This window comes from Corvus cornix, chromosome 2 (genome assembly GCF_000738735.6).
Source record: "Corvus cornix cornix isolate S_Up_H32 chromosome 2, ASM73873v5, whole genome shotgun sequence".
Lineage (NCBI taxonomy): Eukaryota > Metazoa > Chordata > Aves > Passeriformes > Corvidae > Corvus > Corvus cornix.
Window position 1 is genome coordinate 47,323,506 of NC_046333.1, and position 22,930 is coordinate 47,346,435.

Here is a 22,930-nt window from a genome sequence, read left to right on the forward strand (position 1 = left end):
GGAGGCGGGCGGTCGGGCCCTCATAGGGTCACAGAACCGTAGAAAGGCTTGGGGTGGAAAGGACCTTAAAAGTCATCCAGTTCCAACCTGCGTGCCATGGGCAGGGACACCTTCCCCTAGACGGTTGCTCAGAGCCCCATCCAACGTGGCCGTGAGCACTGCCAGGGATTAGGCATCCACAACTTCTTTGAGCGACCTGTTCCAGTGCCTCATCATCCTCACAGTAAAGAAAATTTCTCTACTATCTTTCGATTTGAAGCCATTTCCCCTTGTTCTGTTGCTCTTCAACCTTGTGGTCTCCCTTGTCCTCCCTGCCATGTGCAATTCATCTGTTGGGTTTTCAGCTGCATCCAGCCTGTGGGATTCTGGAGCCAGAAAACAGGTGCAGGTTAATTTGGGGATACATCCTGGAGGTAACCTAGCAGTTTGGTACCACAGCTTGGTAACATGGGCCAAAGGATAGTTAAACAAGCATCAATTTTAAAGATGGTTTGACGTGCCTAGATTTGAGAGGAAAGATAATTTCTGCTCTGTAATCACTGCTATGCTGTGCTGGGTTGCTGGGCAGCTGGAAAGGGGCAGATACAGTATATGGGCACTGCCGTATAAACCCAAACCGCATATCCCAGCTCAAGCCCTGTGTCCCTTTTTAAACTCTACAGTTTTGCCTAAAAAACTAACACATTTTTCTCAGGAAAACTGTGTTTTCCATTTCAGTAATTCCCACATAGTGTTAATGGGCACAGGGTAGTAGTCTCGCTATGCTTGGTTTGCTGTGGAGAAAGTTGTCAAGGGTTTAGAAACTATGGGCTGGGTGTGTTTAAGCATTTGTATTTAACGTGGGTGAAATGTATTTCCCTCTACCTCCTCCCCCTGGAAATCCTGGCATTTACAGGGTCACTAAAATAAAAGAATTCCCATTCAGAATGTGTTTCCCTCTCTCACCACGTATGGTGGTCAAACAATGATATTAAGGTTTAAAAGACATAGCCATGGATGGTGCCAGACTCCTTCTAGTGGTGGCCCGCAACAGGGCGAGGAGCAGTGGCGAGAAATGAAAACCAAGAAGTTTCACCTCAACATGTGGAAGAACTTCTTTACCTTAAGGGTGGCAGAGCACTGGAACAGGCTGCCCGGGGAGGTCATGGAGTCTCCCTCTTTGGAGACATTCCAGACCCACTTGGACACACTCCTGTGTAATTTGCTGTAGGTGACCCTGTCTTGGGGGCGGGGAGGGAGGGTCTGGACTAGATCATCTCCAGAGGTCCCTTCCAACCTAAGAAATCTGGGATTATGGAATTCTGTGTGAATTATAAAGACTTGCAGTGATAAAAGCTTTATCTTTAAAGAAGATTTGACTATGCTGTATGAGGCTGGAGGTGATTGTTTGTACTAATAAGCCACGGTGGCTGGATGTCTCTGGCAAAGTTTTGTTTGATTCCTCTACAGTTCCTTCAGAGACTGGTGTTTTTCAGCCTTGGTTTCAGCTTAAAAATACCTTTGGTAAGAAAAGTGCCACATCTGATGAGCCTTAAATGTATGCTATAAAAAATACTCAAGAAGAAAAAGGGGGAGGAACAAAACAAGTGGGTTGAATTAACAGCTCAATTTTTAAAGTAATTTTTAATCAGTTGCTACCCAACTGATGTTTCCATTTCTCTTGAAGACATGTTTGGAAAGATGTTCTTTCTATGAAGATGATGTACATTTATGTTTGATGTCATTCTTGATGTTATTTCTCCAAAGGGAATGCCTGAAACCTGTCTTGTAACATTTGCTGCCATTCACAAATCTGTTGTTTGTCAGCTGTTCTTGCCTTTGAAGGACATGAAGTTCATTTGTATCCTGATCTGTTCTGAAATTGTGTCAACTGGATGTTAAGAAAGTCTCCTTGCTTCTCAGGTTTGTGGTGCCATTGCTCTGAGTACACTTGGAGGGAGACTGCAAAACCAGCTCGATAACCAATGGTAGAGCCAGGTGTGAACTGAGGGTAAGGCAAATCCTGTGTTTTATGGAGGTAGACACTGTTTTGATCAATAATTGGGCAACTCATCAAGTTGCTTATCTCGCAGTTTCTCGTTCTGAGACAAAGCAATGAACTCTTTAAAATCATTACATGGTTTATTTGTCAGTGCAGCAGTTAAATCCCATTGTATAAAAGTAAAGAGGTATGAAATAGAAGTTACAGCTGAAAAGACAAAATCATTATATAAAAATGTTGTATTCTGACATGAAACTTAAAGGGAGATAGTGCAAGATATTCCTAATACTTAGGTTAAAATATAAAAAAGCTCTTAATGTATGCCTGAAAGCCATTTTCTATGCAAAAGCTTAAGATGTCTCTGAGTATCCAACATGCAGCGTTTTGCAGAAGCAAGATGTTTTCTGCATGTAGCCTAGGTGGTAGCCTGAATCTTCACTGATCCTAAACTGTGACAGATTTAATGTTTTCATGCTTCATTACAGGTCATCTTAAGCTTTCCACTAAACCCCTGTCCTGCCTCAAGCTAGAGCAACAAATACAAATTACAGTCCTGCCTGACTGATAACAGAGACATAACATTTAGACAGTAATTTTTGCAGAAAATGTGTTTCCTTTTTAAGTCAGAAAATAGTTTGAGATGCTAGTTCTTAGACAATAGGATCTTACGTATAAGGAAGATAGAACAATAGCAAGTACACTGCTTTTAATAATATAACTGAAATAGCCACAAAAGAATTACAATAATGGGAGAACCTGGAAACAAAAGAAGAAAAGAGGTTGTTGAATTTTAGAACTAAAGAACTAATCTCACAGGTATGTTGGAATCTGCATTTTTTTAAATATCTTTAAGTCATTTAAAGGTGTCTATGCACACTGGGAAGGGGCAGTGAAGACTAGATTCAGATTACAAATGATAAGCATTTGAAAGATCTGCTAAAACAGTAGGAAAGTGTGTTTATAATTATATATTGCCTCAGGAACAGAAAACAGTATGTATCAGAGATGTTTCAAGACATGGTAAATAAGCTAATTATATTGAAATACAGATCTTCAAAGAATTCAGTGTTTAGAAATTGATTGTGTAAGGTCATTTGCCCAGCCTTCATTTTCATTATAACCTTTACTAACAACAGCAGGGGTTTTATGAAACATGAACTATAAAGAATTTTTGGTCTGTTTGCTCTTCTCAATGAATCTTTTTAGCAACCAAACAAGATGCTGTCCTTTTCTCATCATCCAGTGAGCCAGCCTTCAGCAGTTTGTGCTGGTCTCACACTGTGAAATGCCATGATGCTGAGTGATGAGCATGTGTGGCTATGAGGCCAGATCACTTGTGGAGGGCCTCAGAAAAAGTTCTTTTAACAGAACTGCAGCTAGAGTGAACAAGTGAAGGCACATTGATTTTGCATAAGTTTACATTTTCTAGGATATGTCATGTAAAAGCAGAAATTGGAGCATAGTGTTTTGTTGATATTGGAGTTTTCATTTATTTGATTTAGTGGTCAGAGGGATGGAGGAACAAGCAGAAATTAATGTCTCTTTTCAGCAGGAAAGACAGAAATGAACAGAGAAGAGGAAAAGGCAGTTGAACGTTACCCCTTCCTGCTAGATCCCTTGTTCTGCTGACCCTTCATTGGACGTGGAGCACATATCCACCTGTCTGCCCCCTTGGAAGCAGCGGTGCCAGTCCAGGGTGTCAAGACCAACGGAAGCAAAGGAGGCAAAGACAGCATCAGCACTTGCAACTCAGAATTTTACATGGGACTCAAAGTCTGAACAGGGAGAGCCAAGCCAATGGGCCTCATCTTGTTGCATGGGTGTCTGTGGTCTAGTTTATAGAGAGACTCATGCACTGGTAGCCATGTCCAGTGGGAAGCTAAGTGTGTCCAGCCCTGTTTTCTGGCCCTGAGGCCAGCTGGCATTGAATGAGCTGCACCCATGCTATTGAACCCTGAAAAACAGGGTGGCTGCTGCCAAACTCACAGTGGGGGGCTGTGCCTCTGGTGGTTCCCAGAATCTACAGTTTGCTTGGTGGGAAGCTGGCCTGCCTGGGGCAAGTCTGTCCTAGGACCTCCTGAACAGGGTAACAGTGGCAGCAGTTCAGTGCCAATGCCTGGGAATAGGCCATGGCATGTTTCATTCCACAGGCATAACATGTGCCTGCCCCCCATGTCTCTCTTTCCAGCAAAGACATGAATCCTGCTAAGGCAGTAAGCAGCAATAAAAACTAAGTGTTTACAAGTTGGTTGGTTGCTGGGGTTTTTTGTCTTTTTTTTTTTTTTAATTAAACTTTTTTTTCCCGTTCCAGATTATGGATGTGATTAATTTTGCAGGTTGTTAACCTAGAAGTAAGAAAAGCCAGATAAGGCAGGGGTGGGGGGTATTAGTAATTCAGAAGAGTGTATCCTACATCACAAGCAAGAATAGCAAGTGCTTAAAACTACCTCCTTGTTTTTCTACAAAGACTACTTTAATGCTGCTAATTGCACCAAGCCCCAAAAGTTACCATCCCATCTATATGTGCTTTCACCTTACTCCCTGGGGTTTTTTTGTAACAAGAATAAAGCCCCACTAAAGTACAGTTCAGATATGAGTCCTGTACTTAATCTAATAGTGTTACATTAAAGGTTTAAACAATGCCTGGTTTAGTCTTCAGCAGAGGATTTCTCTCAGTGCTCTTTGGGAAGAAAATGGCTTTGAAAGTGCTGAAGTAAGCAGTAAATCCCTCCTGCTTCTCTGTTTGTTCCGCACTCCTCTCAATAGGCTTGTATTGCTTGTATCTCCTGCAAGGAATGTGCACAGTTAGTTGCTGAAAGACTTTCAAAGGAGAAGAGGACTTTCTTTTAAAGGAGAGTCCACATTTAGCATGTGACCAGTGCATAAGAGCACTAATCATGTGTTCATCATGCATTCTCTCTCCTCCTTCCCTGTTCAATCCCATCTAATGTCTGGCAGCCATAGGTCAGTAGTGGTGACGGGGGCCTGGTTAGGGAGAAGGAGTATTGGAGTACTGCTGCTCCATGGAGGTGTGTGCTTCTCACCACTCACTGGGAAGGGTGAGCACACACTTGACTCTGGAGCCTTGATGCAGTCTCAAAGTCTCATGAGAAACATCCAAGCTAATAATGCAGCAACATGTGCTTCTGTTAACTGCTGTCCTGCATGTTCATCACCTTTCCCCCAAAGAATTTATTCATCACTTGTTTAATGAAGAATTTATTTGGTTTCACTGCATATATAAATCACATCATGCAGTTGGAGTTTACTTTCTGCTTACATGAAGTTCCCAGGCCTCCTAGTATTACTGTTTGTGCTAATGGGCACAGAGTGTAATTTTCTCTGAAAGTCCTTAACATCTGCATATTTTCCAATGATTTTGTGGCCTAAGCCAGTAATCTCATTTTCTTGAATATTTGCCAGAATATTTGTGAGCTGCAATAGTAAAGAAACAAAAATGTAGCTAAAGCACATTTAAGTTGTTTGGTTTGTTAATTTAAATAATATTTTGACAGTTCTTTGAACTGTTTTTAATCATAGAAACTAGCAACTTACTTGTAAAGGACAAATGCCCCAATGGTAGCAAACACTGCCAACAAGCCAAGGAAGATAAAGACGCCTTCTGTTGTTCCAGATGATGCTCCTAGAGTTCAGAAAGTAGATTGATTAAAAGTTAGCCTCTATTTTACAGTGAGATAGGATTTCTAAAGAAAATGCCATTTTTACATATTGCTGTACAAATTGAAGCACAGTTGGTAATTCTAATATGCATTAGTGACTGGCAGGAGGTGGTGCTTTCACATCCTAATACATGTAATTCTAGAGTGAGAGAGTGTGAGCTGGGCTTTGCCAGTTTTCTTATATGAGCCCTGCTCCTCAGACACATGGCTGCCCTTCCAGCATGGAGGGGAATGAAGGGCCCTCTTGGCACCCCATGAGGTGAAGCTAATTTGATCCTTGCCATTTGCTATGCTGGGGAAATGACTATAAGATAACTGTTCGACAAAATTAGGTGGGCTCATCCAGAAGGTGACTCAAAGCAGCAACCTTTCTTTGATCCTAATTCTGCTTTGATTATAGTGGGAGCCCCAAAGTACAACTCAGCTTTGCCGTCTGGAGGAAATCTAGGCAGACCAGCCTTATTGGGCTAAAGCTAGTCTCTGTGAATACAGTTGAGAAAAACCCTTCTGCATGCTTATTTTCACCTTTAGGAGACAGAATGCACTTACAGGTCAGACACTGTGCTTATTCATAATGAACTGATATCAATACAGATAAACTTACGCCTAGATTAAATAAAATCAGCAAAAAATACTGTGGAAAATGACTGCAAAGTGTCAGTTGCTTGGCTGATAGTAATTGGAGAGTTTGGAAGAGTCGCTAGGACATTGTAATAGGAAGTCAGGAGGGCAATGAAGTGGGAGCAGGGAGCACAATTGTTTAGACTTCTAGCTGAGGCTGAGTTTAGTAGCTGATTCTGTCAAAGACTGCTTTGATAGCTATGAGCTAGACACTCATCCAACCAAAGGTAAAGCTCCTCTTTTGAAACAATTACCCTGGGCAGACTCTGTAGTCACTGGATGTTACACAGATCATTCCAGAACATGATTCATCTTATCCTCATATAGAAGTAGAAACCATGTGAAGGCCAGTGGGCAGTAAAGAGGGCCCAGGGCAGCCAACTCTGCTGCAGACTCTGATTCTGTCTCAAGTGAGCTGAATTACCCTCTGTTTCTGCTATCTCTTCATGTGTGGAGTGGGCTGGCTGGCATGTTCCCCACCTGCTTTTCTGCCCAACACAATTTTCCGTGGGAAATTACATTATGGCTTAAGAACTGTTCATATTCTGTGATATTGAATAGTTTGTATAATTACTGTATTCATTGGATCATAAACAGAAGTCAAACCAAGGTCTAACACCTAAAATTCCCCCAGGGAAATACTAATCATTTTATCTTTGCATGAACTCTTACACAAGCTGGTGCAGTCTCAGCTGAGGCTTCCAGGCATAATAAGAACCCCAGTATGTATTCCTGTGCTCTCTCCCCTGCAGGGAAATGACCACAGGGAGAAGCTTTTCACCAGCAACCCGTCTGCCCTTTGTGGACTCACCTCCATTTACAGAAATCAGGGCACTGGCAAGGGCTTGGCTTGTGTCATCACCCAAGGTGATGTTTATACAGTACGTCCCAGGTTCCTCAAAAGCTCTCCTGATGGTGAGTAAACATTCATCCGTGACAACGATGGGGTCGCATACCATGCTCTTGGACACCTGGCACGTGGGGTCAGAAACTACTGTGCAGACATCTGTGGGGAGACTGGCATGGGAAGAGAGGGCACATTGCATCTGAGGAGTCCTGTCAGCCCAGTTAGCCCAGTTCATAGACACATTGCACTGGTGCACCAGCTTTATTCTGGTGCCTATTGAAATCAGTGGCACTATAGTGATTTAAGCATGTTTTATTCATGCTATATGTATTTTTTCCATACCTATACATTTATATATGCACATGTGGATTTTATATAGAATGCATTTATACAATCTGTATAATTATCTGCTTGTTTTGCTTATTATTTAACATTTTATGGTGATCATAGGAGCTACCTGCATCGAATCAGCTTATAAAGTCCATTATCTTTAATATGCATCATTAAGAAAGGAATGCAGATTCTTATAAGTAGTATCATGTGCTGGAAAAGAAAAGGCTCCCTTAAGAGAGGTTAATTGTATTCCAGTTGTATTACCATGGTATTACTTGTACTTCTTAGTCCTCTCAACTCTAACCTTCTAAGAATATTAGTCCAATGTTTCTGTATCCAAGAAATTGCTTGGACTCACCCGTTTATTCCAAGTGTCAAAAACTCATGGCCAAAAAGAAAGGATTTCCTTACAATTTCAGTAAACTGCTTCCCATTTTACTGTAAGTGCTGAAATCTTTTCTTGGCCAGGAGGCTATAAATTGTTTCTTCCCACAATCAGTTCCTTATTTTTACTGAGACTGGATATTTGCTCTGAATCCTAAGTGCCTGGCAGTAGCCTCAGTTGGCATAGTTTAAAAATGAGACTTGCATTATCTTTAATTCCAGTCAAGAAATAGAAACACTGCAGTTCCCAAATTTTGTTCATACATCTGCATCTAAGTGCAGACGGCATTCCAGCACCTAATTAGTTCTAAAGAGGGAAGATTGACAGCTTCATTCACACACTTACCTCCCTTGGCAGGTAACAACAAAGTCAACCAGTGAGTTTTCAGCTTGACTTTCTGTCATCTGGATGCTTGTCATCTGAATAATATTTACCTCGAGGATTCCCTCTGGGAGAGGAAACACATATCAACTGTAGGACACATGACAAGCTCTGAAGTCAATGTGTACTGAACCTCCAGGGTTTGGCTGATGCTCAGTTCAGGTCTTGTTTTCCATAACCTCCTCCCTCCCTTAGCACTCCTCTTGAAGGCTTTGAAAGTTGAGAAATTTTCCAGTGCTTTCCCTGTGAGGCTGCTTCTTTCTGGTCTGCTTTTTTTCCCTCATTATTGTTATTTACTTCCTTATTTTGCTAAATCACTTCCCGCTACATGAGATTTCTCTGCATTCAAAGGTCAGTTCAACCTTCTGTAAACCCCCTCCCCAGCCCAGGTGCTCCTGCTGTGGCATGTTCAGAAGCTGGTCATATGGAAAGGAGTGACACAATGCACATCCCCACCAGCGCACGGTGTCAGCCATCAGCAGGCAATCAGACTGAGGCCCAGCCTCACATGTCTGAAAGCAAGGGATCATAACCTCTGCAACCAGCCTCTGGCACAGTGCAGGCAGAAACCAGTCAGCCAGTTAGATGTCTGTACATTAATCCTGAAAACTCTCAGCTATGCCCTTGAGAATGATCATTTTGTGGCTCTCATGTAATTGATAAAAATGTGTCGAAATAAACATTATTTCTACCTGTTGGGGTTTTAGTTTAGTCTTAGGTTTTTTTTTTTCTTTTCCTGTTAAAGGAATTTTCTCCCATATGCATGTTGCTAGGGGACAAATAGCTGTACTTAAGAAAGACAAAAAGGGGAGTGGGGCGGGCCTGGCTATTCCTTTGTCTACACCTGGGTGTGGGGTCAGTTCGCTCTGAGCGTCCGGAGAGAGAAGCTGCAGAGAAAGGAGCTGCTGCTTCTTTCTTTTTGGCCGTTCTTTCTTCTTGCTGGAAACAACGCCGGGACCCCAAAAAGCCGCTTTCCCTGCCCTGCTGGAGACCGGGCTGTGGCTGCCCTGCCCCGCTGCTGCTTCGAGCTTTCGCTACGCTGTAGCCCTGCTCGCCCTGCCTGCCTGGGCCTCCGTGGGGTTCTCCCATCTGGATACATCTCGTCTGCCACCCGGGATTTGCGTTCGTCCCTGCCGTTCCAGCCTGCCGTTCTAGCCTGCCGCTCTAGCCTGCCGTTCCAGCCTGCTGTTCCTGAGAGTCCGGGATCGGCTGCCCAGGGGTTTGTGAAGCCTTTGTCCCATCCCTTCCCGGGATCCCAGGGCACCAGAGCCGCGGGTTTCCCGAGCTCGCTCCGGAGCGCCCCCTGCAGCCGCGGAGGAACCATCGCACCTGCCCTGCTCACCGGGAGCCGCCAGCGCCCCTGCCGGCTGCGAGCGGAACTGCACCCGAGGGGAAAGGGCCTGACAGCCGAGAAGGCTGGCACTGGGTTTGTGATTGCTGTTACTGCCAGAGTTATTGTTGTTTTGTTTGACTGGTTATATACATATATATATATATATAGTAAAGAACTGTTATTCCTATTTCCCACATCTTCGCCTAAAGGCCCTTGATTTTCAAAATATAATAACTTAGAGGGAAAAGGGGTTATATCTGCCACTTCAAGGGGGGGCTTCTGCCTTCCTTAGCAGATACCTGTCTTTCAAAACCGAGACACTACCATACATTGTTGTTCATTGTTAACACCATTCCTCAGCTTTTGACCCACATCCTTACCTACAACAGCAATACTACTTCCATAGTATCCATTTCTGTAAATATGGCAACCTCCATCAGGATTATCCTCCACTGACTCAACAGTGGGAGAAGAGTCAGAATCAGAAGATGGTTCGGTCATAACTGTTTGAGGGAGAAGAAATAGATACGCAATGTTAGAACAAGCTCTGCTCAGGAGTATTCTGAACACAGCCATATGTTCCAACTGCTTTCATTCCATAGGCTGTCAGTGACTTTGGTTTGCAGCTGTGTGGTCATGTATGTATCTGTGTGAGCTCATGGCAATAATCCTTAAAGAAAACACATGTGCCCAACTTCAGAACGCTGGAGTGGCCTGGGGAGCCTCACTCCAAAAACCACCTGGCTAGTCACCCATCTCTGGGAAATAAAAGGGAGACTACAAGGTGTAATACAATTAAATACTTCTTTAAAATCCCCAAATCAATTATATAAGAAATCCAAAGGCCCATAAAACATTTAAAATGCTTTTTTAAAAGCTGGTATTTTCCCACTGCTCTACATTACCACTAGTGGAAAAATGAAGAGGGGAAGTGGTGAAAATTATATCTTTCCTTTCATTTTTCATTCTCACTCAGTGTTTTGGTAAGAGGACATATTAAAAATATGAAATTGGAAAAATATAGCCGCATTTACAATTTCACAGTAGTAATATTATAGCTGAAACTGCAGGCTTTCTGCAAACCTTAAAACCCTCTGAGATGATAAACCAATGCTGAACATAATAAAAGTTATTCTGAAATATGTTAGTCAATACATTTAAAGTGGAAAAGCTGTTCTGGGTTAATGCCATGTGGAAATCCCATATTTTTGAATATGACTTGGTTTTTCTAGTTCAATCCAATCTCATTTAATTTTGGATGGAAGTTAATGCAATCCAGAAAGGAACTTGCTCTAAGAGTGTTCTGAAATTCCTCTTTGTCACTTGAAATTTACATCTTACCTCAGTAGATGACCCTGAGTAGATAAGGCTAAAATCTCCTGACCAGGTGTAGCAGAGATGATACAAACGTACATTTATATTCACCTGAAGATCTTCGTATGCTGTAAGTATGGTGGTAGAACTGGATGCATAAGTAGTTAAATGTGTAAGTGATCCCTACCATAGAGTCATAGAAGAATCTGTGCTTATTGATTCTGTCTCTAAGCCAATTTTATAGAGGGTTTGCAGAGGCTTGCAGCTCTTTCATTATGACAGTAAAACTACTAAAGATATTAACTCAGAATACAGAGTTTTAGAATAGCTCCAAATGCGGCTGCTGTTTGATAAATGCTTACCTGCTGAGGTGGGTGGTGGTGCAGTGGGTGTTACTGGCTTGCAAGGTACAGGTATAATCGCTTGGACAGTTAAATTCATAGTAAAGTTTCCTTGCAGAGTGTAGGTGTGAGATGTACTAGAACCGCTGGCTACAAATAAGCCACTTCCATCTCCAAAGTTCCACTTGTAGGAGATGGCAGAATTATTCAGATAGTAGCTGGGATCATGGATCTTCACATCAAATGTAATTGGTGAGTCTTTGATGAAAATGGAGTCTGAGATGTTGCGGTCATGTTTTTGGAACATGCTCACAAATACTGGAATTTTGTCTGGAGGGGTAAAAAAGAAGTAAACAAATAAAGCAGACATATCTGGCTGCAGACAATAAGCAGTTCCAAAGTCTCTGAACAGCAGCAGTCAGAATGTGAGACGTAAATGGTATCTTTAACACAGGTTTCCACTTTAATTCAATTTATGACCTGAGGAGTGAATGTCAGTAGGAAACAGTTAGCCAGAAAAGTATGGGAACAAATGAGGAATCACAGACATCTGTGGAAGATTGTATTATCTCTCATAAATAATTTTTCATTACAAAGTAGAGGAGTCACTACTGAGCTAGACACAAAGGGAACTTAAGCTACTCAAGACAATTTACCAGATTCCACTTTAATATCAAAAACCTTTCTCTGGCCAATGTCTCCTTTTCATGCCAGATGATGCTTATGCTGAATTTTTTTAATACCTAAGCCACAAATACCCCCAGGATTTAATTACAGATGATTCCAGCACACTCACCTGTTACAGAGTAGATGGCTTTTGCTCTCGCAATTGGAACAAATCCCGAGTGCCCTCTCCTGTAAATGGACACTGCCATCCCGTGTTTGCCAAGAGTGATATTTGCTGTGTTGACTGAAAACTTTGCTGAAGATCGTCCTGTTGTTTGGTAATACTGACCTGAAACAGAACATGAACTTAACATTTACCCCCTCAGCCTCACTGCAAGTTGTTTTGTGAGAGGCAGAGTCTCTGAGAACCTTGGATTGTCAAAATCAAAATGAATAGTTCAGAAATGTCTTCCAATAATCTGGCATGTGTTTTCGAAGGACTGGATACTTTTACATTGTGTTTACTCACATAAATTCCAGTTTTTCAAAGTTATCAAAAGGATGCCCAAAATTTCACTAATCCAATAAAAATTTGCCAAGGTATCTACATCTTTCCAAAGCAATTACATTACGTTAAGTCATTAGGATTATGCAGTGGACGGTGTGAGGCATTTTAAGTGATCTTGTGTTTGCTTTCAGTGTAGCCAGAAGATATACTACCTCTTGCTAGAACCATTTGAATATATTCAATTATTTGTCTTTTTAACAGCTGATTGAGGTAGGTAAATAGTATCACCTCTGCTTAAAATTTGGAATATTATTATTATTATTACTCGTACTGATACTGACAATAATACTGATTTATCCAGGTGAACTGAGGGCACTAAGATTTAGTACGTAGCCAATGGCAGGAATAGCCCAACCATTACATACTCAGGAGCAGGAAACACTGAAAATCAGCATCTGTGACCAGAGCAGCATCACAGCCAGTGGCAGTTCTCACCTCCCTAGAGACAAGAAGTGCTGCACTGTTAAACTGGTGATACACAGCACTGTGTTCTCTCTCAAATTTAAAAGTCTGAAGTGGCAGTGAGCTGTCAACAAATTGTCTGACTGACCTGCTCAGACACTCTGTTTTCCTAGAAAAAGATCTTGAGTACTACTGAAAGGAAATTAATTTTCTTCAGTGATAGTAATGTGAATGCAGATTTAAAGAGAATCTTCTGGTAATCCATGATTTCTAGACTAAACACCTGAAGGCATCTCTGGAAAAGTGGGGAGTTAATTCAGTATTTCCACTCAAGACTGTGGAATCCTTTTCAAAGGGCTTTTGGTAAGACATACTTGACAAATGAGTTGTGTACAAAGGGAATATAAGGTTTGCAGGGTCACCCCAACCAAGGCATGTGTTGCAGTACTAACCAGAAGTGTGAAACACGTAGACAAAGTTCCTTCTCCTCCAGCCAGGGTGATGAGGGAAAGGACGTCCGTCTGGGAATACATTATGGCTGTGGTTGCTTGTGCAGTTTTCCCAGCCACAGTTGTCAGTCCATTCAGTCCAGTTGTAGACATAGACTTGCTGATCCATGGAAGCTGGAGGATCTAAGGATAGGAATAGGACATGTTCTGGTCAACTGAGAAATGTGCAGAAAGTCAAGAAACAGGAGGCAAGCACTGCAGGTTATAGCAGTTACTGCACTTAACAGGTGAAGCGGGGTATTTTTAGACTGACGTTCATTCTTTTATTCTGAGGTTGTGCCTTGCTTGGTTTTTAATGTAAACACAAAATTGTTCTGTCTTGGTGCTGTTTTATTAAGAAGTTAAAAAAAACTTTACTGTCTCATGGGCCAGACACAATTTAAAAGTGCTTGCCCAAAAACTTGCTGTTGACTACACAGGATGCTACTGTTTCACTAATAAGGCTACCTAAATATTTGGCAAGCAGAATCTAAAATTTTAAGTACAAAGAGTGGCTGTGAAAGCACTGTAATGAAGTGACTTTGTTTTGTCAGAGAACTTTCCTAAGGCACCTTTAAATAACTTAGACATGAATTTCTGTAGTTTTCTGGATAGTAAATAGAAAGTTTCCTCCCCCAAACAGCACAGCAGATATTAAGTAGAGTATGGATATCAGCTGCTAACAAAATATTAGACAGTTAAAAACTGGAACTTAGGCTGACAAAAAACTTGCTGATATGCCTTGAAATGAAAATGACTTTGATCAGTAAAAAAATTTGTTGAACATTTATGAATTCAAAGGATGAAAGGTACAACAGCATGTGTTGTTCTAGATCCAGCAGCTTAAAACAGTGGATATATGTTAGGCTTTTCCTCCATGTAGGAGTAAATAAGATGAAAAAGGGTGATTTTCTGAGGAAAATATTGCTTGATTTTTAAATATTTGTTTGTTTTTTAATTCCTAAAATGTGGAAGTGTGAGATTTACTCTTTTGTGAGAGTTTTTCAAGATGCAGATGTGGTTACTGAACTCTACAATTCATAACTGAAAAAAACCCTTAATTTTATAAATTGACAGCTTTATAAGTTTGAAAGAAAGCAGTGTGACTGTGCAATATTGTGCCTGAGCTGAAAAGCAGTAATAGTTCTGTTGGGAAGTTGGATTATGTGACTGCTTTGGGAAGGCAAATTTATAACGATGGTCAGTCTTAAATTACCTGATATATACAGTGGGGCAGAACACTAAAAATACCACAGTGATCTTCTTAGGAAAGAAACTGGTGTGGCACAGGCTGGGTATGCACAGGTAAGTGTTATCAGTTATCAGTTAAATCCAACACGGCTGCTGTTCATCGGGTGCGCCTGTGATGCTTTCCGTGCTCAGTGACACATTCACGCCAGCCCCAGGCAGATGTGTGTGGGGTGCAGGGAAATTGGCATCACCTACCCTGGGTACAGTTTCTCCTGTACACTATGTTGCCATCATTATCTTCTGTCTGGCACTTGGGAAACTGGAGAGTCACCACAAAGGTCACGTTGGATCCTACCAGCGCTGGGCTGTCACTGTCCAGTTTGGCTGTCACCCTTCCACCTGTAGAAAAGAAAATTAGTCTCCACTGCAGCAAAGGGTGCATCAGAGCAGAAGCTACAATCAACTGTGCACCATTTACATTAGAAATGCTTTATTGATTATTCTGTTTCTAAGGGGTTTCATGCTCTTAAGTCACTTCCGCTCTTATCAAAACCCCAGCTTCAAACAATCAGAGGGACTCAGCATTGCCCCCCAGATCACTTACTGGTCTACCATTAATTTTCTTCCTAGAGCTAAGAATATAGTTTTCTACCCATGGGAGGTCAATATATTCCAAAGGAGAAAATTTTTGTTTCTCCCTAGGAATTATACAGTCACAGCTCAGAGCAGGTGACAATAAACATGGTCTTTGCTGAAGTTGTCAGTCAGAAGCCCACTTGTCCTGCTGAGGTAGCAGTTGAAGCTACCTGTCCTGCAGGGCATGTTTTACATAATGGATTGTTCTGGAGCCCTGACCATTAATATTTCTGAGTAAGTATTAATGTCTGAGATTAGTCATAATGGGAAAGCATTTTATGTAATACCTCACTGTTCTGCTTCCTCAGACAACCCACTGGGAATGGTATCAAACCCAGTCATCTCTAACTCGCCATTCTGTGCAGCAGTGGATGTTGCCCCTATGAAAATGCACTATAGCACCTGCACTCTGTATTGTGATGGATTTTCTGGCCAGCTTTGCAAGTGTCTTTGAAATGTGTATATGCGATCACCTTTCCAGCAGTCCTTCCATCTGGGATCTCCCTCTTCCCAAAAAGGATAAAGCTTTTCATTCCATTTATTTTGGTCACTAGACCAGCCTTGTAGCTTCTTATAGGATGTGACAGGAGAAGTACTTCCGTGGCTCAACACATCTTGAAACCCTAGAGAGAAAACCAAACATCGGTGTAAATGTAATCCAATTTTCCCTACTACTCTATAAAAACATTATGCTTGTGTTGAGCTTTAATCGTGTACTGGTAGAAAACTTTTCACCAGTAGGAAAGTTACGGAATTTTATCATCGAGGCTATAAACACATCAACTATAATCAACATAAAGACAGTTCCTGTCGGACTGATATTTTTTTCTCCTTGCACTATTGCAAACTTCCCAGACAAAGAATAAACATGTTTACTGTGTTTTGACCATATCAGAGCAATTGCTTATAAGAATTTACATAAGCCTGCAAGAGTCAGGCTCTCTGCACAGAGGTTGCTTGATTTCTGACTGTTTTGCCTGGTAATAAACCTATGAGTAAAAGGCTAACACGATAAATGCATTCTGTGTCTGAGTTGTGCTCTAGTGGAAGTTATGCCAGGAATTAGTTTTTGACCCAGTGCAGCTCCTTTGGTGAGTTGGCTGGTGGTTTGGGTGGGAGGGGTGGAACCAATTATAACAGAAGCTGGTATTTCCAGAAAAGGAAATTTAGAGCTGAATAGTAAATTCAATGTGTTTATAATATAGCAACAATAACGTATTAGCTTCATGCCTGTTATTTAAAAATGGCTCAGATATTAAATAACTTCAATAACCTCTTTCTTCTCATATTACTACAAATGATGGGCTCAAACTTTTCCCAGGCTTCTAGGATCCCTCTTTCTGTCACAAAGGACACATAGTGGGAAGCAACGTAAATATCCAAGTAACCTGTAGGAACATGTTGGACACTGTAGGATGCCATAAAAATATGTTAATAAGTAGGCTCATGGGCACAGTTCCATGAAAGCCTGGAGGCTTCAAAGAGCTCTGCCGTGTTAATCAGGTAAGGTAACTGCTGGGTGTGCCATTCTGTCACAACACCAAGGGTGTTAGGATTTCTGCTTTCCGTGGCTTTATTGTAAAGGTATAGCTGATGCAGAATGCTTCTGAGATTTATACCCAAGTGCAACAAAGTTCTGGATGTCTTCAAGGAAAATGCAGAGACCTGTAAGAAGGGCAAGAATTGCTCTGTATACTGTAACCTAACTGGTTGTGGCGGAATTTCTCCAAGCTTTGGAAAAGACACGGAGCAGGTGTAGCCAGTTTAAGCACAGTCTTTAGAGGTGGGTGATTCCTAATTTTACTGCAAGAGAGAACCAGAGAAACAGCTCAGAAGAAGAGGCAGGAGCTGCTTTCTCTTTGTGTTTTATTGCCAGTGAGATTTCTGCTGGGCAGGAAGAACATGCCTTGCCCAGTCCCATCTCAACTCCAAGCTGATGCTGGCAGCTCTCTCTCCAGTCTTGAGGACTGAATGGTTGGAGGAAAAGAACAGATTTTGCACTCAGAGGCACAATCTCCCACAGTCTTTTCCCCTCCAGGAACTCCCTGCAGTCTCACTTAAATCACTTGAATCAAGTCTTTCCTTCAGATCTAATATATTTTGATGTGAGCAAACATAACATTATGACTGGTGTTTACTTAATGACCTGTATCACATGCTGTATTGTTTTGAGTCTTGGTCAGAAGAAGAGTTCGGTAGTGTTGTCGTTCAGAAACTTTGCTCAGGAAAAAAACAAATTAGCAACTATAAAAGTACTTCACAAAGCAAGTTCAATTTCACTTTAGGTATAACTAAATAAATGTGTCATTTTATTCAAAAGTAAATGGCTACATAATTTTAGTAATTTCTTTTTCCCATTCTCCTTGATTTTATCTAAAAAATATTTAATGAATAAAAATGTTTTGATTTTGTCAGATGAAAACTTTTCAGTCTTTTTTTACCAAATGTTCAATTTATCAAAAACATCTGGAGCACTTTTAATTTTATAAATGCTTTTAATTTTGAGTTTCAGTAACAATCCTTGAATTCAGAATTCATTTTCTAGTCCAGTAATAACTGTTGTCACTGCTTCTAAATCACAAGCTGCTTAGGTATTTCTTTGTGTCCCTGATGTGCTTTGTTTGTTTCAATCGAATACAAAACATTTCACAAGCTTCAGGACAAGACAAAGATGGATTTTCAGATGAGGAAAAACTTCTGCACTAGTTTCTCTAACACATGGAACTGAAGATTTTCAGTTGGTGAATTTAAAGGAACAAAAAGCCTTAATGTATTTCTTTTTTAACAATGAAAACCACTCAAAACCAGATGTTGGTCATAACCAAAATTAGAGCAATTCAGTTCAAAATAGAGTAATGTTATGCTCCAAGGAACAGATTACTGTAATAGTTTTGGTGAGGTGATCATAGGAGAAAAGATCTTGTACTTCAATTGACTTCTTTCTCATTCTGGCTTTCATTTTGGTGAAAAATGTAGCAAAGACAAGTTCAATATTTCCTGCAAAAGTGTATTAGCCATGAAAGAGAGAATGAGAGCCAGTGTTAGGACAGCAGAAATAGAAAGATGACCCAGCTAAAGAGGATAAAGGTGTATTAGAAGTAAAAAGGCTGATGGAATGGCATCAGACTGTAACATAAACTTTCTAAAGTTAGGTATAGAAACATAAAAAAGCAGGACAAAAAAGAATTTGAGGAACAACTTGCAAAGACATAAGAACTAATTTTTTAAATTTTTTTTTCCCCCAACTTAAACTAAGTGGGAAAGCCTGCCAGGAAGTCTAGGGCCAAAAGGATGTAGACACAAAAGAAGCATTCAGGGAAGGTAAAGGGGTAGCACAAAAGTCAAATAGGTCAATTGGTTTATATTTTCATTCAAAATGGAAGAACATAGGAGGTTTCTGTGATAGAAATTTTTTTTACAATGATAAGAGTATCTCTCAAAATGAAGTGTTGGCACAAAAAAACCCCAATTATAGAACAAATCAACAAAATGACAAAGTTGTCTAGATAGGATGGCCCAAGTATGGAAGTTATTCAAGAGTGAAATAAATGAGCTATTAACCATAGCATGTAACATCTTGCTTAACACTGCTTCAGTGACTGAGAAACGAAAATTGGCAAATGTGATGACAGTTTTTAAAAACACTTCCAGGGAAGATTTAGAGGATAAAAAAAACTTTGGGGCTCAAGTTGGAGAAGCTGGTAGGAACAGCAGTGAAGAACAGAGTAAGTAGGTACAGTGCATTAATATGATTTGCCATAAAAGGAGTGCATTGCTCACAAACATATTCTGAGTTCTGTGAGGGAGACAGAGAGCATGGGAACAAGGCTGACCTGCTTGTTACAGTCTGCCTGAGTTCCAGACAGCACTTGATGAGGTCCCTTGCTAAAGGAACATAAAGCAATTAAGTTACCGTGGGATAAGAATGAAGGATTTCACATGAACAAATTATTGGTTAGGATATGAAAAAAGTTATGAATAAGTGCCCATTTTTCTCCATTGTTAAAATAATTTAAAATGTCCATAATCTGGAAAACAGGCAAACAGCAAAGTTCTTTAATCTGCTGAAGACTGTGCATTAAAGTAATAGAGGGGAGGACTGTACAAAACTCAATGACTCAAGAATAAAACTATGCAATTCAGCAGAGTTAAATGTAACCTTACTTTGAGAATGAGGGGCTCTAAACTAGCTCTAAACTCAGAAATGGGATCTTGCAGCTTTATAGTTTTGAATGCAGTGCTCACTGGTAGTTGAAAATCTAGGAAAAGGCTAGATAGAGAACAAAGATGTGAACATCATTACAGCATTGTATAATGCCATGTCTTGAGAGTACTGTATCCTCTGTTCTCTGCAGCTCAATCTGAATAAAAGAACTGAAAAAATACAGGGAGAGGTGGCGAGGATGCTACAGAGGGATAGAATTGTTTCCATATGAGGAACAGCTAAATAGACTGTGTCTTGAAGCCTGGAGAAGAGGTGACAGAGCAGAATATAAAAACAGAATCATGAACAGCATGGAGGAAGAAGCTGAAAGTACAAAAGGAGAATCAAATGAAACCAGCAGGTTACAGGTTCTAAGCACATGAAAGGCGCTTCTTCACGTAAGGCACAATTAAGGTGTGAAATTTTTTGCTGGCAGGATGTAGTGTGTCCCAAAAATTTACACGTGTTGCAATGAAAGCCCAAATGCATGAACAGATGGAAGAAGTCTAATAAAAACTGTTAAATACAATGACTCTGCATCTGACAGAGGCAATTCTGGTGCTGTAAATCACTGAAAGCTGGGAAGGTGTCCTGACCTGCCCGGTCATACACCCAGTACTGTTCTCCATTGGAGGCAGGTACAAGGCTAGATGAATGCTCAGATGAACTTCAGCTTTTAAGGTTTTTAATTTTTTATACTGTACATTCTGGAATTTGAGCTTAAAATCCCGTTTCTACATTCCCAGCCCTGAACTCAGGGAGTCATTCTAAGACTTGAGTCAAACTGGGAGCCCAGAAAGAAGCAGAAGATCAGCCCTACTGTGGCTTGCAGATCTAATTCCTTGACTGGGCTCCCTGAGGTTAGGAATCCACAGGTCCAAGTGTCCCAGTGGGGAGCACTGTTTCTGATCTGGCCTCTCCCAGCCACAGCTGAGCCAAGCAAACTGTTCAAAGCCCATTCTGCATCTGCCGTTTTAGCCATGCTTGAACTGGAGAAGTGTTGCCAAGAATTTGCTGCCAAGAGCCAAGGTTTAGCTCCAGTCAGCTCCGTGTACCTGTGGAGCGCAGGGAACAGATTACTGAGCAGTTCTCAGCACACTTCCCCAGCTCGGGCACCTTTTCTACCCAGAGCCAGGCCACCCTGAGGTGGAACCGGCTGTCGCCTACTGGGTCGCAGGCACGGCTCCAGCAACCACCACAGGTGCACGGAGCATCCGCTTTTGCTGCGCTGGCTTGGGATGTGGAACGCGCCGAGGCAGGAGGCAGGGATGCTGGGGCGAGGGAAGCACTCACGTGTGGCGGCAGCACCCAGCACCGCTTGGGCCAGGAGCAGCAATCCGAGGTGGTGGCGAACACCGCTCATGGTTCCCGAGAACCTGGGCTGGCTCAGCGCCTGCCGAGGAGCAGCGTGGCCAGAGACTGCGCGCGGAAACTCCTCCGGTCCCCACTGGGAGGTGAGAATGAAGTTTCTCTGCTGCTCTGCTCTCCGATTAAATCAAGGGCCCCGGGACTCATCATGTGATGGAATTAAGCAGAGATGCATGATTTTGTCTTCAGCTTCTTTCAGCTCATGTGCTTATGACTCACTCCCTTTGCTTTCAGCATTCCCTGGGATTTCTGAGAGACCTGTTTGGAGCCACACCATTCACCTCACAGGCATTTTTATACTAGTTTTGCACTGTGATCAATTTTTGTACTTAATTTGTTTTTAAATTAGGAACACTTATTTCCAGAAATCCAAATTAACTCTTTCCCCAGCCTGATTTGCAAGTGTTACTGCAACAGCTCACTGCATTTGATGAACCCATCACTACTTAAACACATGGCTCACCCCATATGCTGGGCAACAACTCTAAACTAAATGGAAAATGGCCAATTCAAACACATCTCTTGACTTGGCTCCTGATCAGAGTTGATTGTTAAGAAAAATGTTATTTAAACATTTAGTGAGTACATGCCTTTTGTATTCAACCATGGCTAGAGGTGCCATCACAGCCCCTGTGTGGTGATGGCCATTCAATATTTGGCTCCCAAGTTGCCGTGACTCACACACAGACAAGTACTTGATTGTATAAACTTCATGGATTGTAGCAATAAACAAAAAATGGACTTTGCTGCCCAGCCTAATAATGAGGTATAACCAGTGGCTCAAGAGGACCAGCGTAGGTTGGCAAACACTGCACCTAGTGGTTCAAATTCAGGTTCAGTGTGCTTCCCCAGCCCAGGTGTGCTTCTGCAGGCAGCGCAGCAGCTGATTGTCACTGATGCCCTGGCAGCCTTGCGAAGTTTCTTGCTGTTGTTTGCAGCAAAAACAAGCTTTGGTAAGATGGCAAGGCATAGAGCCGAGTACAGTCCTCAAGAGAGAATTCAGTAGTAGTTTCAGTGATCCCAAGGAGCAGCACTCATAAGTGTGACACTGGCTAGCCAGAAACCAGTGAGTTGGGCAACAGTAAACCATTTTTATTTTGGGCAGGGCAGGTGGAAGTCCGTAATTCCAAGGCACTATCAACAGAATGAAGAGATTGCCCAATGGAAGGGGATTTTAGAGCTCTGACTACCTTTTTTTTTGTAGTTTCTTCTATTTTTCTAGTGTTTTCTATTAGCTGTGTAAGTTATTACCACTACCCAGAGCACCCCAGCCAGCATTTCTCTCAGTAATGCAGGCTCTGATGTCCAGTCCTGTGGATTTTGCATATGCAGACTCCATGCCTCAGCATTCTCCTGGCTGGAGCAGCCTCCCTCCTACTGCCAGCCAAGGAGCAGGGTGAAGGCAATAGCCCTAGGGGTACAGGCTTGTTTAAACTAAGCCCTCATTATCTGACAGAAAGAAGTGGGAGCATAAATTGAAGTCAAAGCTGTGACTGACTGTGCAAAAAAATCATATGACTGCAGCGTCCTCATGTGACTGATGCTTTTTTTGTTGTTATTCAATCAGACATTCCCAGTTGAAATGTCAGGTTTCGACGGCATTCACAATTATTTTTTAAACCATGTGGGACATTAACTTTAATTTCACTCCTTTGTTTCCAGGTTGTTGATCCTAGAAGTGAAAAGTGGCCTTCAAACACTGTGGTTCAGCACTGGAAGCCTGATCCAAAGTCTGCTGGGGAGAAAGGAGGTTTGAATGCTCGTTCCCAAGAGGGTTTTGAGAACCTCCAGAGGAAAACTGCTGACAACAAATGCCTGTTAATTAAAACCAAAAATTTATCAGCCTAAAAACAATAAAGTTGGTTAGGATGGAGTTTTTTGCCATGTTATTTGATACATGAAATTGTTACATAAATTTTGAGTGACAGTCTCAATAAGAACCAGCTGGTAGAAATTATTAAACATGTTGTAAATAGACTTCAGAGGCACTAAGGATCAGGCCTGTGGTTAGAGGAATCCAAACCCACCAGGGCTGGGGTAATAACTAAAAGGTGGCTTTACTGTGACACTCCAGTCCTTCATGTTCTTCCTCCTCTGCTCTTGGGCCTTAGATTACACATTCCTGCAGGGCTGACAAAGAAAATATTTGGGTCCACTTGTGCTGTGGCTGTGGCCAACATTCACAAAAAAAGAGGAGAAGAGAAGGGAAGGAAGAGCTAGGAGGAAGATAAGTGTAAAGGGAGTGAAAAGA

At 41.7% G+C, this 22,930-nt stretch overlaps 1 protein-coding gene and 1 long non-coding RNA gene across 2 annotated transcripts; one reads left to right on the plus strand and one right to left on the minus strand.

Annotated features, from left to right (window-relative positions):
• The first annotated feature begins 1,270 nt into the window (after positions 1 to 1,270).
• On the plus strand, positions 1,271 to 3,195 carry LOC109144556. Its single transcript, XR_002045401.3, has 2 exons — positions 1,271 to 1,503; positions 1,903 to 3,195. It is a non-coding gene; the product is annotated as an uncharacterized LOC109144556 (long non-coding RNA).
• Positions 2,103 to 20,904, minus strand: GPNMB (glycoprotein nmb). Its single transcript, XM_010399041.4, has 11 exons — positions 20,605 to 20,904; positions 15,581 to 15,730; positions 14,727 to 14,870; positions 13,245 to 13,424; positions 12,013 to 12,171; positions 11,238 to 11,546; positions 9,942 to 10,064; positions 8,193 to 8,295; positions 7,094 to 7,299; positions 5,537 to 5,624; positions 2,103 to 4,767 (listed from the first exon to the last, which is right to left on the minus strand). The coding sequence occupies exons 1-11, from the start codon at positions 20,672 to 20,674 to the stop codon at positions 4,614 to 4,616; spliced, it is 1,686 nt and encodes a 561-aa protein (XP_010397343.2). The 5' UTR covers positions 20,675 to 20,904; the 3' UTR covers positions 2,103 to 4,613.
• Positions 20,905 to 22,930: the final 2,026 nt, after the last annotated feature.